The sequence below is a fragment of the Littorina saxatilis genome, linkage group LG16 (assembly GCF_037325665.1).
Source record: "Littorina saxatilis isolate snail1 linkage group LG16, US_GU_Lsax_2.0, whole genome shotgun sequence".
NCBI lineage: Eukaryota > Metazoa > Mollusca > Gastropoda > Littorinimorpha > Littorinidae > Littorina > Littorina saxatilis.
Window position 1 is genome coordinate 9,057,295 of NC_090260.1, and position 18,852 is coordinate 9,076,146.

Genomic DNA, 18,852 nt, shown 5'->3' on the forward strand with positions numbered 1-18,852 from the left:
TTGGATGCACCTTATGACTTTTATTTTGTTATTTTAAAAGTCGAAGGGTGCAACTTATCGTACATAAAATTAATATGGTACATTTTTGCAGTTTAGTGGTTAGCAACAATATAAGTGACATATTGCTTTCCTCCAACACATTCACAAAAAAATAAATGTTTACATGTGACAAGTTTCTTTTTTGGGAGATTATGTATATACTATTTTTGCTAAATACAATACACTCTGGATACCCCCCCCCCCCCCCCCCAATCCATATTTAATTACGCACCATTCATTTTGAGGTTAGGACGATCTTCTCGCACAGCATCGTCTTCTTCTTGATGGTCTTCTTCTTGATGGTCTTCGCCTGGTCTTCACGTGGCGGGCCCTGTCTTCGACTAACAGGAGAAGGGATGCAGGCGGGTCCCTGGCGCCTTAAAACCAGCTGCTTCGGGCAGATGGGGCTCGTCAACCTTGGATGGTCGCTCATCTAGGAGAAGGAAAACTCCGATTTCAAAACCCGCACTGCCTTGTGTGCGCCTTGGGAAAGGCAAAGGCTACGAGAAGGAAAACTTCGACAACAAACCCGGGTAGAGTGGACTCGACAGCCCAGCAAGGCAGCTACTCTTGGGGAGGAGGCAACCCTGAGTAAGAACCTCAACCACCGAAGACGGAAGACAGCAGCCAACTTGGCGTGGGGAGAAAATCGGCTGTCTATGCTTCCACAATAATACATCGAACGCAGAAGAAGAAGCATTTTTAAGGGCACACGGAGGCTCCTTTCTTACACAATTAGAAAAGGACTTCGTCGTATTTACGACGAAAGGCGTATCATTCCCAGGCCTGATATTTGCAACATATACTTAAACTCATTGTCTCCCAGATACGGATATATTCGTACCCACTCATATGACTCTCTCAGACTGTTACCTTCAGTCGCTTCCTGTAACGTTTATCTAACGCTTGCATTCCAGCGTGTTGATACACTGTTACATGGTTTCATTTACTAGTGCACCCTGCGCCATTGGCGCATTAAATCGCGTCTCGGAGAACAATGACTGTCTCGATATTTTGGTCAAAAACGAAAATAATGTATAATATTTTTGAATTCAGGGAAAGATGAAAAATACAATGCAATCTTTTAGAGATTAATAAAGTTATTGTATTGTATTGTATTGTAATCAATTTTAAATCTGTTTGCGAAAAATTGATTTAAATGACAACTTTAATGAGCAAACTCATTAATTAATGGTTAAGCCTCCAAGCTGAAATGCAATACCAAAGTCCGGCCTTCGTCGAAGATTGCTTGACGAAAATTTCAAAAAAATTGGTAGAAAAATGAGAGCGTGACGGTGCTGCCTCAACTTTCACAATAAGCCGGATATGACGTCGTCAAAGACATTTATCAAAACAATGGAAAAAAAACGTGTGGGGATGTGCACATGAACATTTGTTGTACATACTGCTTTAAGTAGACCTACCCTAACGTAGGCGAACTTGACGCAAGTCGGGGTAAGTCCACCTACAGGGTGGGGCAAGTCCGCCGCTTTCATCCCATAGTAGGTACAAGACTAGTAGTGGGCAAGCTTTAGTGGGCAAGCTTTTTTAATTCCCTTCAATATTTAGGTTCACAAATGCCAATGACAAAATACAAAAGAATGTCGAAAGAATGTAACACACAATTACGTTAGGGGAGACCGGGGCTAGTCCGCCTACTTTTATGCTTTTGGTAGCATAACTGGCGAGGAGACCGGGGCTAGTCCGCCTACTTTTATGCTTTTGGTAGCATAACTGGCGAGTTTGATGAACTAGAAGACTGATTTTTTTTATTTTACATCAAGACAAATGTGTAGCTGATATCAATGTGCAGACAGTTTTTAAGTGTGCATGAACATTTGTTGTACATATAATTGCTCACGGCGAACATGCCCCAAGACAAATAGGCGGACTTGCCCCCGCACGGGCAGGCAACTCTAGTGCCAGATAGCGAGCACAACATGGGAAGGAAGAAGCAAAACTTTCGTCAGAACTCGACCTTAATTAACGCACTTTCACTCGACACCAAGACTAAGTATTTGTTCTCAAAGGTAATGCATCAAAACCTAAGTCAACTCCTATGCATCCATGTTACAAAAATGAAGAAAAACACTTTTTGTGATCTGTACTCACGATATATGGGCGCGCAACCTCTGAACTTCTGCAGGATATGGCGGGAAGAAGGGACACCACTCTCACATGATGTGAATGTCTAAAAGGTGGCAAACGTAAGAATAAACAGACAAAGACAAATGTGTCCCGAGGGCGGACTAGCCCCGGTCTCCCCTATACTTTCGTAAGTTCACGAATCTCGTGTCTTTAGGGTTTAACATTTATGAACAACGAAGACGGTCCATGTTAGCCTAATACTTTGAGAGGACATTAGGCAAACCTGTACTTTCATAAGTTCACGAACCTCATGTCTTTTGGGTTTAACATTTATGTACAACTATATCCTCCCACTTAGATAACGGCAGAAGTTATCCCTTCTCAAGAGGAGAAATACTGACTTGTTCGTTAGTTGACATGGGGGTTGTTCAGAAAGTTTTTTGTTTAGTTAGTTGGTTAGTTTGTTTGTTTGTTTTGCTTAACGCCCAGCCGACCACGAAGGGCCATATCAGGGCGGTGCTGCTTTGACACATAACGTGCGCCACACGCAAGACAGAAGTCGCAGCACAGGCTTCATGTCTCACCCAATCACATTATTCTGACACCGGACCAACCAGTCCAAGCACTAACCCCATAATGCCAGACGCCAGGCGGAGCAGCCACTAGATTGCCAATTTTAAAGTCTTAGATATGACCCGGCCGGGGTTCGAACCCACGACCTCCCGATCACGGGGCGGACGCCTTACCACTAGGCCAACTGTGCCGGTAGTTGGTTAGATAGTTAGATAGTTAGTTAGTTGGGATGGTTGGTTAGTTGGTTTGCTAGATAACTAGTTAGATAGTTAGTCAGATAGCTAGATGCACAACAACACTACAGAAATGCACTACAGGAAATTGACAAGAAAAATGGCCCAATCCGTTTTACAGTCCTACTTACTAATGGCGTGCAAAATTAACACATTCCTCCACAGAAAATACCCTGATCCTGCCTGTAATTGCTGTATTCAAGTCATACAGTTCTACTGATTGTGCACCGGCACGGTTGGCCTAGTGGTAATGCGTCCGCCCCGTGATTGGGAGGTCGTGGGGTCATACCTAAGACTTTAAAATTGGCAATCTAGTGCTGCTCCGCCTGGCGTCTGGCATTGTGGGGTTAGTGCTAGGACTGGTTGATCCTGTGTCAGAATAATGTGACTGGGTGAGACATGAAGCCTGTCAGTGCTGCTGCTTCTGTCTTGTGTGTGGCGTACGTTAAATGTCAAAGCAGCACCGCCCTGATATGGCCCCTGACTTTCGTTAAGGTAATATATTGTACTACGTTGCAAGCCCCAAGAGCAAATTTTTGAATAGTGCTTTTGTGAACAAGAAACAATTGACAAGTGGCTCTATCCCATCTCCCCCCTTCCCCCGTCGCGATATAACCTTCGTGGTTGAAAACGACGTTAAACACCAAATAAAGAAAAAAAGATCTGACTTTCGTAAGGGTATTAGCTTTATTTTGACATCAACATTACCTGCATCAGACGCTTTTTGTGTAAATGTAAATACATAATCACATGCACTTAATATAAGCATAGCTTGATTGTTGTGTAGACCTAAGTTGTTCTATTGTATTACATGCCACCCTCTTTTATCTGAATAACATCATGTTTTAATAAACACGCATTTGCCATTAATCAGGTTTGCCATGAAGTCAAAAGATTTAAAGAAAGCACGAATTAATCTATGTCGTGCAATTACTGATCTGAATGCTAAACCGACGTCAGGTGGTGGAGGGTATACACTTTTTAATGAGAGCGCGTTAATCCCTTTGATAATCTTATATAATGATGGTGCGTTAATCCCCTCAGTAAAAGTATTGTTAAGTATGAATTAACTCTTCCCTGTTGGAAGCATAAGTTCACGAACCTCATGCCTTAGAGGTTTAAACATTCATGTGGAACGTTGACGGCCCGTGTTAGCCTAATACTTTGAGAGGATATTAAGCAATAATATTCTCTACTTTCATTAGTTCACGAACCTCATGTCTTAGAGTTACCCCCCGCGGGTTAGGGGGAGGGGTTCCCATATTGGTTGGGACGAGAAAGAATTTACCCGATGCTCCCCAGCATGTCGTAAGAGACGACTAACGGATTCTGTTTCTCCTTTTACCCTTGTTAAGTGTTTCTTGTATAGAATATAGTCAATGTTTGTAAAGATTTTAGTCAAGCAGTATGTAAGAAATGTTAAGTCCTTTGTACTGGAAACTTGCATTCTCCCAGTAAGGTAATATAGAATCAGAATCAGAATCAGAATCAGAATCAGAATTTATTGTCATTAAAGCACATAGCCTATTGACACATTCAAGATACATAAGTACAGGAAAAAATAGCAATATAAACATAACATACATGTAATACAAAACCAAGTGGAACAGGGTGAACAAAGAGGACCTGAAGATGAGCATAGGTTATTGAGGACAGTCGGAAGACGCATTGCATCTGCGTAGTTGAAAACAATCGTACACATATTTTGCCAATTGCCTTTGGATGTCGCTGTCAGTAAACAGAGAACTGACTCTAATTTCATCACTGCCGGTGGAAGTATTCGGTAATAACTGTTGCCTGAGATGAGCATACATTGTACATGAATCAAGGAAGTGAAGTTCATCCTCCACCACTCCACAGTTTCTGCATAGTCTTTCCTCCCTTGGTGTTCCCGTGTATCTGCCCTTTTCGATTTCTAAGTCATGGGCACTTATACGTAGTTTGCTCATAGCCTGTCTGTGTTCTTGTGTTAGCAAAAGATAGGGTTGTAGAGAGTAGTTGTGTGACACTCCCTTGTAAAACTGTAGTTTAGAGGAGTTTCCTTCTTTTTTTGTCCTCCAGAGCCTGACAAATTGAGTTTCTACATGTTTTGTTAGCGCGTGTTTCAGTCTTGCCGGGTGTATTGTGCTTTGGTTTTGCCACACGTGTTTGAAGCCTGAGGAAGTCAGGAACTCGCGTACAAATAAGAGCCATTTATTTTCCTCTTTATGTTCTTGTGAGAGAAGGCTTGAGTAAGTTTGCCTAAGAAGCCCATGTTGGTCAGATTCCATGATGTGTAACCAAAATGATATGATCTGTCCCAATATTTTTGTACTACTGTATATTGTACTACATTGCAAGCCCCTGGAGCAAATTTTTGATTAGTGCTTTTATGAACAAGAAACAATTGACAAAGGCTCTATCCCATCTCCCCTTTACCTCCGTCGCGATAACCTTCGTGGTTAAAAACGACGTTAAACACCAATTAAAGTCTTAGAGTTTTAACATTGATGTACAAAGATGACTCCTGTGTTCATACTCTCCTACACACACACACACACACACACACACACACACACACACACACACACACACACACACACACACATAAACACACACCATCATCCTCATCTCGATTCCTAGTCTACGTTAAAACACTTAGTCAAAACTTGACTAATTGTAAACAGAAAAAAAGAAGAGTCAATGATAAACGTTGGAATGTCTGGCAAGATCCGACACGTTTTCGAGACAGTAGCAGAACAGTGATCAATGTACTGCACATCTGATCAACAAAGGGAAGTAATCACCACTATTTAATACGACATACACAATGAAGTAAGCGAGAGTTGTGTGGCACCTGAGAGAAATACAATCAAAGAAACGAACAAGCGATGCTCATCCCACACAGAGCGCGTCTGGAGGTTAAGTTCTCAATATTGCATACTCATACATACGCATACACGTGTGTATCATCTAAAGTCGGTGTAAAACCCGGGAACATGCCCCTAATGGCTTTGCCGTGAGGGCGTAAAACTTGAATTTCTCTCAAATTTGTGATTGCATGGCTGACGCTGTTTTTCACGTGAAGTTTGCACGATCTCTCACACATTTAAATGTTAGTCATCAGACTTTGACATTTAACGATGGAAGGATATCACCTTTATTTTGGTAGTCGTCAGACTTTCTCAGTCTTTTACAATGGAAAGATATCACCTTTAAATGGTATAGTCATGAATTTTGTGGCAGATAAATAAGAGACAGCTCTTCAGAAAATACATTAACCGCTACAGTCAGCAAGACATCAACCGCTTCAGCCAAAAAAACATCAACCGCTACAGCCAACGAGACACCAACCGCTACAGCCAACGAGACATCAACCGCTACAGCCAACGAGACATCAACCACTACAGCCAACGAGACATCAAACCGCTACTGCCAACGAGACATCAACCACTACAGCCAACGAGACATCAAACCGCTACTGCCAACAAGACATCAACCACTACAGCCAACGAGACATCAACCGCTACTGCCAACGAGACATCAACCACTACAGCCAACGAGACATCAACCACTACAGCCAACGAGACATCAACCACTACAGCCAACGAGACAACAACCACTACAGCCAACGAGACATCAACCGCTACAGCCAACAAGACATCAACCGCTACAGCCAACAAGTCATCAACCGCTACATCCAACAAGACATCAACCGCTACAGCCAACAAGACATCAACCGCTACAGCCAACAAGACATCAACCGCTACAGCCAACAAGACATCAACCGCTACAGCCAACGAGACATCAACCACTACAGCCAACGAGACATCAACCACTACAGCCAACGAGACATCAACCACTACAGCCAACAAGACATCAACCGCTACAGCCAACAAGACATCAACCGCTACAGCCAACAAGACATCAACCGCTATTGCCAACAAGACACTAACCGCTACAGCCAACGAGACATCAACCACTACAGCCAACAAGACATCAACCGCTACAGCCAACGAAAGACGGTTTCTTTACTGTTTGGTATGTATTACAATTGCAAGACTAGTCTTTTGTTGTGATCTGAATCACATGAACTAAATGTTTTGACATACGTGAGTTCATTTTTCTATTGTTTTGCAGGTTTAAACCCGAGACAAAAAGTTGAAGTGTGATAATGTATGCACGCTGTCTCTTTCCCTTTCTTCTCCTGATTTTGATCGCAGGTAAGGAAAATTAGCCATACTTGCTTCGCTCTGTCTTTCTGTCTCGCCATTTCCATAGCAACAGGGACATTTGTGATTGCGCTTTTGATTGTTGTCTTTGTGTTATGCGTAATGCGATGTGGTGCCAACAGACACATTTCCTTATTTTTGTACTATGAATATAGACATTAAAGTAGTCTTATCTTATCTTATCTATTGCCAGAGTACATATGCAGTTATTCCATTCATTTAATACTAGAGTGAATGGGAAAGCGAGGGCGGGAGAGGAAGTGTATCTGCCTACGTGTGTGTGTGTGTGTGTGTGTGTGTGTGTGCGTGTGTGTGCGTGTGTGTGTGTGTGTGTGTGTGTGTGTGTGTGTGTGTGTGTGTGCAGATCGATTCCAAGAAATACTACTCTGATCTTTACGAAACTTTACATACACATTCTTGCAGATGAAATCTCCAGACACATGTATCTTTTTGCGATTAATGTTTTTGATGACGCCATATCTGGCTTTAAGTGAAAGTTGAATCGGCACTGTCACACCCTCATTTTTGGATTAAAATGTAGGTCAAGCAATCTTCGACGAAGCCCGAACAATAGGATTGCATTTCTGCGTAGAAGCTTAAAAAATAATAAGTTTTATCATTACAAATTCCCGCAGTGGGGCACTGCGGTTATGAAATTAAAAGCCCCTCCTGTTTTTGGAACCGCAGGAGCTTTCTAGTTTGCTGTTAGGTAGATTTTTGGTTCCTCTTTCCTGTCATGCTCTCTTTTTCTTCATGAATTCTTTTCTTTTTTCTGCCTTCTTGCTCATTCACCTGTATTTTTTTCAAAAATCTCTTCTCTTGCCGCTTGTCTCGCGATTCATGTATAGTTTAATCTGTTAGTGTTCTGATGTAAGTCCAGCAGTAGATAGGTTAAGCCTATTTTAACATACTGGAAACTGGTAATCTTCCAGTAGGTATTAATTTAGTTTTACTAAAGCCTGCTGGGACACAAGTAATGGGTTAGTGCATTTGTAAACAGGAATCGCTTGACAAGTGGCCCCCTTCATCCCCCCCTTCCTCGTCCTGATATGGCTCTGCGTAGTCGGCTGGACGTTAAGCAACAAATAAACAAACAAACAAACAAATCATTACAAATCTCAAAATTCTAATTCAAATAATAATTGTTGTAAGCAATCTAAAGATGATTACATCTTATTCTTTGTATTTTCCTGATTCTAAAAACATATAAATATGTTGTGTTTTGATTAAAAGTGTTTTGATTAAAAACAAGCTCAGAAAACTCTAAAGAATAAACAAAAGTGTGCTTTCCTGTGACTTGGCTATACTGGCTTTTCACTTCAAGCGATACCGGCACGGTTGGCCTAGTGGTAAGGCGTCCGCCCCGTGATCGGGAGGTCGTGGGTTCGAACCTAAGACTTTAAAATTGACAATCTAGTGGCTGCTCTGCCTGGCATTTGGCATTATAGGGTTAGTGCTAGGACTGGTTGATCCGGTGTCAGAATAATGTGACTGGATGAGACATGAAGCCTGTGCTGCGACTTCTGTCTTGTGTGTGGCGCGCGTTAAATGTCAAAGCAGCACCGCCCTGATATGGCTCTTCGTGGTCGGCTGGGCGTTAAACAAACAAACAAACAAACAAACTTCAAGCTTTCCACAAGCAAGGCACACTCAGCTTGACGTAAACCATCAGTTTCTAGTCGCAGACACTGTCAAGCTTTTACACACAGTACAAACACCCTTTCGTTTAAACACTCACCGCTTGAGACCTATTTCTTAAAATCTCATTAATAAACTAACAGCTTGTTACACAAACATTCTTAAATCATAAAAATAAAAAAAATTCATCAAGACAAGATCAGTAAAATTCGAAGTTTTGAAAGTTTGAAAAAAAGGGAGCCCGGAAGCAGGTCACGCAAGGTCGTGGTTGACCAAGCAAATGAATTTCCTGCATAGCGCTTGCTCCTTTGAAGCTAACCGCCGCCGATAAGTTCGTGCGACTCGCAGCCGTTTGTTGCGTTTCAGACTCAGAGGAACACAATAACGTACTATTGCAGATACAGCGAGTCGCATTGAAATCACAAACTGACGACGAAATTGTGAAAATAACAAAGCACCACTTTTATCGTTTACCAGCTTCTGACTAAGCGTTATTGACAAAAGAAAATGAGGAATGAAACTGTTGGTATTCTGTTTTATTAATTTGTTGTTGTTCAAATTCAGTAATTGGTGCGATGAAGAGAACTTGCTTCGCGCATGAATATTGTTAAGCGGAAGGTCTCGGCAAGAGGAAAAACGCACGAGGAGGATCGTGTTGAAAAAGTTGGCGTTTCTGATGAAAACGTTGTGGTCAAGGGATAAAACGCTTACACATCCCGAGTTCTGAATAGCTTGCATATTTTCCCTGGGGTAGATTTTCAGCTACTCCCTCGCCAGAGGCTCGGGAACACCTGAAAATTGACCCTCGAGGAAAATATGTGTCAAGGGAAAATTTGGTGGTATAGTTTTCTGATCACGGTACCCCTGAGCGATCGTGGAATAAGTTTTATTTCCGAGCAGTCTCTAAAACCCTATTGAAATGGTCTGGCGGAATAGCCGACTCGCCTAATTTGAATAGGTAAAATCAGTGTTTTGTTTTAGCGAGGGACGGTTGTGCTGTGCGATGCGTCGTATGTTAAAACCTGTCACCCCTCTGTGTAAATGCGGTGGTCGAGAGATTGACCGTGCAAGCGTGATACGTCAGAGAGCGATGGGATGACTGATGCGAGCGGATGTGTTTGTTGTGGTGTGGGATGAAAGTGTTTTTGTTAATTAGAGTAGTTCGGACTTTATTTTAATACCTGCAGCTGGAAGAAGAATTGAGACATGAAAGCGGACATTCTTGTGTTTGTCGGAGGACAGAAAAGAAGTGTCTGTAACTTCAAGGACTTTCGTCAGTGATGTGATGCACGTGTTGTTGACATTCGTCAGTGATGTGATGCACGTGTTGTTGACATTCGTCAGTGATGTGATGCACGTGTTGTTGACATTCGTCAGTGATGTGATGCACGTGTTGTTGACATTCGTCAGTGATGTGATGCACGTGTTGTTGACATTCGTCAGTGATGTGATGCACGTGTTGTTGACATTCGTCAGTGATGTGATGCACGTGTTGTTGACATTCGTCAGTGATGTGATGCACGTGTTGTTGACATTCGTCAGTGATGTGATGCACGTGTTGTTGACATTCGTCAGTGATGTGATGCACGTGTTGTTGACATTCGTCAGTGATGTGATGCACGTGTTGTTGACATTCGTATGTGATGTGATGTGATGCACGTGTTGTTGACATTCGTCAGTGATGTGATGCACGTGTTGTTGACATTCGTCAGTGATGTGATGCACGTGTTGTTGACATTCGTCAGTGATGTGATGTGATGTGATGCACGTGTTGTTGACATTCGTCAGTGATGTGATGCACGTGTTGTTGACATTCGTCAGTGATGTGATGCACGTGTTGTTGACATTCGTCAGTGATGTGATGCACGTGTTGTTGACATTCGTCAGTGATGTGATGCACGTGTCGTTGACATTCGTCAGTGATGTGATGCACGTGTTGTTGACATTCGTCAGTGATGTGATGCACGTGTTGTTGACATTCGTCAGTGATGTGATGCACGTGTTGTTGACATTCGTCAGTGATGTGATGCACGTGTTGTTGACATTCGTCAGTGATGTGATGCACGTGTTGAGGATTCGGAAGGAAGTGTGTTAGTACAGTGCCGAACAGTGTGTTTTGTGTGACGAGAGGTATTTTGTTATAACCTAGGTCTGATGATTGTTTTTATTTGAGTTAATAGCGAAATGTTTTTGTTCATTCGTTGTGTGCCGTGTGTGTTGTTCGAGTGCGTGTTGTCACCATCCCGTATGCACGAGTATGTCTGTGTATGTCTGTGTATGACTGTGTATGTCTGTGTATGTCTGTGTATGACTGTGTGTCTGTGTATGTCTGTATGTCTGTATGTCTGTGTATGACTGTGTATGTCTGTGTGTGTCTGTGTATGTCTGTGTATGTCTGTGTATGACTGTGTATGTCTGTGTATGACTGTGTGTCTGTGTATGTCTGTGTATGTCTGTGTATGACTGTGTATGACTGTGTATGTCTGTGTGTGTCTGTGTATGTCTGTGTATGTCTGTGTATGACTGTGTATGTCTGTGTGTGTCTGTGTGTGTCTGTGTATGTCTGTGTATGTCTGTGTATGTCTGTGTATGACTGTGTAAATATGTGTGAATGAGTGTATGAATGTAGAAACCCCGTGCATGGAAAAGCAAACACCGGACCAATACGTCAGCAGCACATCTAAAATCCCTTGACAATATGCAAGCTATTCAGAACTCGCAATGTGAAGTATTTATGTGTGTGATGTGACGTATTCAATGGTGCAAGGTGAGGTATTCAATGGTACAATGTGACGTGTTTAATCTTGGAATATGACGTATTCAATGGTGCAATGTGACGTCATCAATGGTGCAATGTGACGTCATCAATGGTGCAATGTGACGTATGGTGTGTCTGCAGAACTGCGACCAGATCACACGCGGCGCAAGATGAAGAGGGATGAAATTGATGAATGGAGAGAAGAAATCATTGAATTCCGGTGAGGCTTGTTGGCCCGTAGGTGTCTGTGACATCTCATCTTGACCACAAAAAAAATCCGATTGTCATCAAAATACTATACACATATGTTAACACTAAAATTTGGACAGAAAACAGCTGAAAATTCAAATAAGCAATCTAAATAATCACTAAGCAGGTGTTGTAGTTTTATTTCAAATAGGGATATCAATGCCAAGACAAACGCATGTGTTTACACTTAGGATTTATTGGACACACGTCATTGTCGCTTGGCTGCTTAACACGTAAAAGGACGTAACTCTTTCAGAAATCGTTATTCCTCGTTCACTCATTTTCTGCTTTAAACCCAAAGGGAAGTAACTCTTTCAGATCGAAACCGTTATTCCTCGTTCACTTTTTGTTTGTTTGTTTGCTTAACGCCCAGCCGACCACGAAGGGCTATATCAGGGCGGTGCTGCTTTGACATTTAACGTGCGCCACACACAAGACAGAAGTCGCAGCACAGGCTTCATGTCTCACCCAGTCACATTATTCTGACACCGGCCCAACCCGTCCTAGCACTAACCCCATAATGCCAGACGCCAGGCGGATCAGCCACTAGATTGTCAATTTTAAAGTCTTAGGTATGACCCGGCCGGGGTTCGAACCCACGACCTCCCGATCACGGGGTGGACGCCTTACCACTTGGCCACCAGTGCCGGTCCCTCGTTCACTCATTGGCTGCTTTAAACCCAAAGGGAAGGAACTCTTTCAGGAACCGTTATTCCTCATTCACTCATTGGCTGCTTTAAACCCAAAGGGAAGAAACTCATTCAGAAACAGTTATCCCCCTCCCCCCCCCCCCCCCAAAAAAAAAAATAGCAACCAACCCCTTACAGTAAATCAAGCTGATGAGATCATAGTCTGCTTGTTCACTCATTCGCGAGATTGCCTGTCACTCGAAACTCAAGACTCAAAATGTTGCTACCTTTCGGATTAAAGATTTATATTACAGGGATCACGCGACTGCCGCTCAAGTAAGGGTACCCTCAAAATCGACTGGACGGAAAAGGAAGGGCCTAATTAAAAATCGACAAAAAAACACAATAGGCAAAACCTTGCAACATTTATTTATATGGGAGATTTATTTAGCGCTTGACGTTCTCTAAGCGCTTTACATATTAATTTCTGCCGTGTGAGATGAAATTGTTTACACAATATATCACGCATTCACATCGGCCAGTAAATCTCCAGCAATTACGGCGAATATTTACTTTTCACGGCCTATTATTTCAAGTCACACGGGTATTTGGTGGACATTTTTTTATCTATGCCTATACATTTTTGCCAGGAAAGACCCTTTTGTCAATCTTTAACGTGCACACCCCAATGTAGTGTACTCGAAGGGACATCGGTTTTTCGTCTCATCCGAAAGACTAGCACTTGAACCCACCACCTGGGCTAGGAAAGGGGGAAGAAAATTGCTTATGGCCCAACCCAGGGTCGAACTCGCAACCTCTCGCTTCCGAGGCAATTGCACTTTACCACTCGGCCAGCCTTTACCACTCGGCCAGCCTTTACCACTCGGCCAGCCTTTACCACTCGGCCAGCCTTTACCACTCGGCCAGCCTTTACCACTCGGCCAGCCTTTACCACTCGGCCAGCCTTTACCACTCGGCCAGCCTTTACATGCGAGAAGACAGCCAAATCAATCATCTGAACAAATACGTGTACCGTTCCAGCAATAAATGTGGTATGTTAGTAAAATATTCTGAAAGTTTCAAAGCAAATGATCCACTCATTCATTGCTGAAATACAGCATTTTTTGTCAAGATACCCGTTTTTGACCACTCATGCGATCGACACCTGCATTAATAGGAATAGCATAGCACACGGAATACGCAAGCTAGCTAAACAAAACAACCTGTTTGGGGTATATCATAGATTTGGCGTTCTTCGCGCATGTATATCTTGCTACGTTTTGGCTATTGTGATTTTTTTGTCGATTTTCAATCGGGCCTATCCATTTTTGTCCAGTCGATTTTGAGGAAACCCTTATTTTAGCGGCGGCCACGTGATCCCTGTAAAAGAAATCAAGACCAAGATTTCAAAGCAAATTGAGTCCCTTTGTTATGGACGTATGACAGTGAAATCTAGTCCCGAAGAGGACCATTGTTTTAGTACCAAAACCAGACACGTTTTTTGACACTAATGTGTCTCATCAGACGTCAGGTGGTACAGATGGCGAGAGATGTCAATCCATGGTAGCTGTAACGTCTTTCAGTCAAGCACATACACAGAGGCAACTCCTGTCAGTGAGTTAGTTCAAAGCTTAATTCGTAGTTTCTCAGTAGAGGCAAGCTAATGGCACATCGACCTAGATACATGTATGCTACAGCACGGTGGAGGGTAACGTGCAATGCGCATGTCCTGTATGACCTTATTACAATGCGCATGTCCTGTATGACCTTATTACAATGCGCATGTCTGGCCTGGTGCCTTACTAAGCTCACTGATTGTGTCAGTATCCAACTAAAAAGCAAACCTCTCTCGGAGAGGTAGCTTCTGTTTGCATGGGAGACTACCCTTATCTGACAAACCCAAGAGGACATCTGCGAAGAGAAACGCTTTGGTTTAAGGCCAAAGTGTGGAATTTGAATTTGTAAAGAACGAATTTTGAAATTTTGAAAAATTTTAATCAAGAAATTAGGTTAAAACGAGGGACATGTGAAAAGTTATAGTAAATTCTCAAAACCAGGAATTTGACAAAATCTCACATAAATTACACGAGTGAACTTATCGATACCTATTGACCGAAAGAATTTTGGAAAGTTTTAACCAAGAAGTTAGGTTAAAACGAGGGAAATTTGAACAGTAAATTCTCAAAACCAGGACATTTACCAAATCACGAACAGAACATATTAGTTATCGTTAGATTTGACTGCGATATTCCGTCGCGATATAACCTTTGCGGTTGAGAACGACGTTAAACACCAATTAAAGAAAGAAAGACTGCGATATCCAGATTTATCAGTGCCAATGTCTCGAAAGCCTGAATCATATCAGATCTCGGCTCACGTCTCGATCTGATATGATTTCAGCTTTCTCGACATTGGTACTGATAAATCTGGATATCGCAGTCAAATCTAACGATAACGATTTTATCGTATTCCATTTCGGAAGAAGAACCCATTAACCCCAGTCTGAGAACTCGGTCAAGAGCAAGGGAGGCTACTGTCATGTTGGAAATATTGGATTGTCTTTTCCTGCTTTCGCAACTTTGCTGCTATAACTTTCATTTTTCAAATACTCTTTCGTTTTCTAAGACGTAAATAAGGCATCTAAAAACAACAAAGAAAAGAAAAATATTGGCGGTTACTTGCAGACTTTTAGACTTTGATTTAAAGGCTTTGATTTGGCAATTCTAAACGATGGCAGGAACTGAAGTGCCCCGGACTGTATCAGTGAAGTCCTCTGGCTCATTTTCTGTGTGGAAGACAGCTTCCAGTTCTTCGACGTTATCGACGGACTGCAGTGTTGATAATGTTGTCGAATCACCAACTGCAGACGACACAACATTCCAAAACAACTTTCAAAGATGGCGTCTTCCGATAGCCTTCGTGACTGTTTTGAAGCTGTTAAGGTTTTTGTGTGGATTTTGCATGGCTACGACAAAGAGGGATGGGACAGTGATTCATGCTGGAGCAAAACGTTTAAATCGGCTGCTCATTTCCAGCCTTTACGTGAGTAATGAGCGCTAATAACCTGCAAGAGAACTCGCTTCTCGCTCAAGTTCAGTTTGTTTACGGCTGTTCCAGTCGCCTCCCTCGGTAAGATTAACAGAGAAGTAGTAGAATGGTATGTTTTAAAGATAGGTGGAAAATGTGTGTATTTATTCATTACACAGCTTAATCTTTCTGATGCAATTACTTTCCTTTTATAAATTTGCGCTTTAAAATAATGGGAGACTTGTGTTTCCTTCAGGTGAGATTTTTTTCTTCAAAATTACAATTGGAAAACTACTTCCTGCACGATATCAAATTCACTAGGAACTTCCTGCGCGATATCAATTGATATACAGTTCCTAGTTGACCAATGACAACAGCTGTTTTTGTCATGTGATCAGTAAAAATGCGATAACACGTGTGAACTTATCGATACCTACTGACCAAAAGAATACACCTCCAGGGCCGGACCAAGTTCGTTTGAGGGGGGGGGGGGGGGGGTTCCAACTGAAGGCAGGGGTCCAAAGTCCACATTTTTTTTTCTCTGAGAGGTACATTGGATGGCCAGGGGGGGGGGGGGGGGATGGGGGTTCCGGAACCCCAGGACCCCCCCCCCCCCCCAGATCCGGCCCTGCACCTCAGACTGATAAAAATACACAGTCACAATAGTACACGTCCACATGTATACAAATGCCTGTACATATGTATTTGCCTTCAAACACACACACACACACACAAACGAACACACACACACACGAACACTCAAAAAATACACACGAACACACATATACACAAACGAACACACACATACACAAACAAACACACACACACACACACACACACACACGCACACACATGGGCACAAACACACCCCAACCAACCGACATGCAGGCACGGATGTGTGCCAAACAGGGGAGGTAAGCGGTATCAATTCTATCAATTCAGGGAGAATTGGTGAGCAGCTTGACTGCAGACAGCAGGAACGAGTCCAGGAACCGGGGTGTGCGACACTTGAATGAGCAATCAAGCACATCTTAAACGGACCCCAAATAAAGCGTTTCAAAAGGCGAAAACCGTGTGCACCGTTTGTCTTGTGTGTGTGTGTGTGTGTGTGCTTGTGTGTGTTTGTGCGTGGGTGTGTGTGTGTGTGTGGGGGGGGTATACACGTGTCAGAAAGAGAGAGAGAGATTGTGTGCAGACATTGTGACGATTTATTGGAACGACCTACAATTGAGGACAACCGAGACTATCGTGGAAATATTCTATCGCATTGGAGCGACCGAGACTATCGCAGAGTAACATAACTCACGTCATCAATCACAGATGACGTAATAGCAGAATTTTACTTGTGTCATTCCGAAGCAAGAAACAGTAGAACAGATTGTTTAGAATATTGTTTGCTGACAAGAAAAGGAAATACAGGTAGACAATAGAAAGGAACACCTGAAGCTTTAAAGAATTATATTGAACTAGAGGAATACCCGACTTCGCCGGGGTGAATCGCGAGACAGAGACAGACAGCGTGGCGGTTCACCACAATCACCTTTGAAGGCGAAGTCCTGTCAAACGGGATTGAGAATTTTATCTGCTGTGGCTTCTCAAATGCCAGAACATACAGACAGACAAAAGCCGCTAGACCACATCACAAACAGAACTCTACAATACACAGGTTTTTGCCCCCACACACACACAAACACACACACACACACAGAAGCCGTATATATATATATGTATATCTATATCTATAAATATATAGAGATAGGTGAGAGTGTATTTTTCGCGTGGCTATAAATTGATTCGACCTTTTCACTTTGACAGTAAGAACAACTTACGGGTGCAAGGGAAGCGTTGTGGACAGCGCAGTGACATTCTAAAAATAGTAACTTTGTGCATTTGGTTGCGTGTGATCTGTTTATTAAATGAAATATTGTTGAAAACTGACCGTCGGATTGCAGTCTGTTGTCGAAGAAACTGAGTGAAAAGAAGGGGAACTACTCTTGTCGCTAGACAAAGTATGAGTTACTTGCCTTGCGGGAAATTGCTTGTGATGAACGTTTGAGCACGGCAAATCTAGATTCAGAAAACAACCGAACTCATGGATTTTATATGAAGATTCATGTGTTCAGGCCTGTAGTTGTTAATTTAAATGCGGTATGTTTGTATTGTTTGCTCCAGAGATGTATACGTCGTACGTTAGAGCGTTCGGAACTTTTCAGTCGCAAAAAGTAGTACCGAAACAGAACTTCTCAACCCATTGCACTATCGAGGATTCAGGGGGGTCATGCCAATACGTCCCAGTACCATTGTGTCCCAGTACCATTGTGTCCCAAAAAAATGCCGTCTCATTGCGTCCCATTAAGCAATCCCATTGGGTCCCAATACCATTGTGTCCCAGTGCCATTGCGTCCCGTACCATTGCGTCCCAACAAAATTGCGTGTCGATAGGTCCCCAAAAAATTATATCTCGATACGTCCCATAAAGGAATCCCATTACGTCCCCGTACCATTACGTCCCAACACAATTGTTACTTGAGCAATGCTTGAACGCTGCGGTGGGCAGTGTGTGTGTGTGTGTGTGTGTGTGTCTGGGTCTGTGTCTGTGTCTGTGTCTGTGTGTGGCATGGATATTGTACGACAGAGTAGGTCAGCGAAAGGATGAAAATGAACAGTGGAGTTTATAAGTACGGAGTATCTTACCTTATATTATACGAGTAATTTCAAGCTTCAAGATTGCATAAATTTACGTAGCAATACTGTTGAAGCCTGTATATGCACTTATATACATATATATGTCGTGCCGAATTCACGTAATTGCCGATTCCGCGTAATGGGCAACATTTTTGCCCATTTCGCGTAATCGGCAAAACGCTGCCCAATACGTGAAATCGGCAGCGTTTTGCCGAAATCGCGTAAACGCCTCTAAAACTTGCCTATTTCGCGAATTCGGCAGCCGATTACGCGGAATCGGCAGCCGATTACGCGTAATAGGCAAGTTGCCCATTACGCGAAATCGGCAATAGCAAGTTAAGTGTGTGTGTGTGTGTGTGTGTGCGTGTGTGTGTGTGTGTGTCTCTCTCTTTCTCTCTCTCTCTCTCTCTCTCTCTCTCTCTCTCTCTCTCTCTCTTTCTCTCTCTCTCTCTCTCTCTCTCTCTCTCTCTCTCTCTCTCTCTCTCTCTCTCTCTCTCTCTCTCTCTCTCTCTCTCTCTCTCCCTCTCTCTCTCTATTCACGAAAAAAAAATTTTCTCTCAACGTTTTACGTGCTTAAGCTTGTTCGAAACGTGTGTTCATTTTGCATTGACAAATCAAGTTTGTTTGTGTGACGTGTTTGTTAATGTGTCAATTTGTGTTGATCTCTCTTTCTCTCTCTCTCTCTCACACACACACACACACACACACACACACACACACAC

At 42.7% G+C, this 18,852-nt stretch overlaps 1 protein-coding gene across 1 annotated transcript; it reads left to right on the top strand.

Annotated features, from left to right (window-relative positions):
• Positions 1-5,630: 5,630 nt before the first annotated feature.
• LOC138951302 (uncharacterized) lies at positions 5,631-16,515 on the top strand. The gene is made up of 3 exons (XM_070322930.1): positions 5,631-5,663; positions 6,203-7,135; positions 16,388-16,515. Exons 1-2 carry the CDS (start codon positions 5,631-5,633, stop codon positions 6,989-6,991), a joined length of 822 nt encoding a protein of 273 aa, XP_070179031.1. The 3' UTR covers positions 6,992-7,135; positions 16,388-16,515.
• Positions 16,516-18,852: the final 2,337 nt, after the last annotated feature.

Coding starts and splice junctions, on each gene's coding strand:
- LOC138951302 (XM_070322930.1), top strand. CDS start 5,631: ATGTCTGGCAAGATCCGACACGTTTTCGAGACA. Junction 5,664..6,202: donor TCCGACACGTTTTCGAGACA/GTAGCAGAACAG, acceptor TAACCGCTACAG/TCAGCAAGACATCAACCGCT.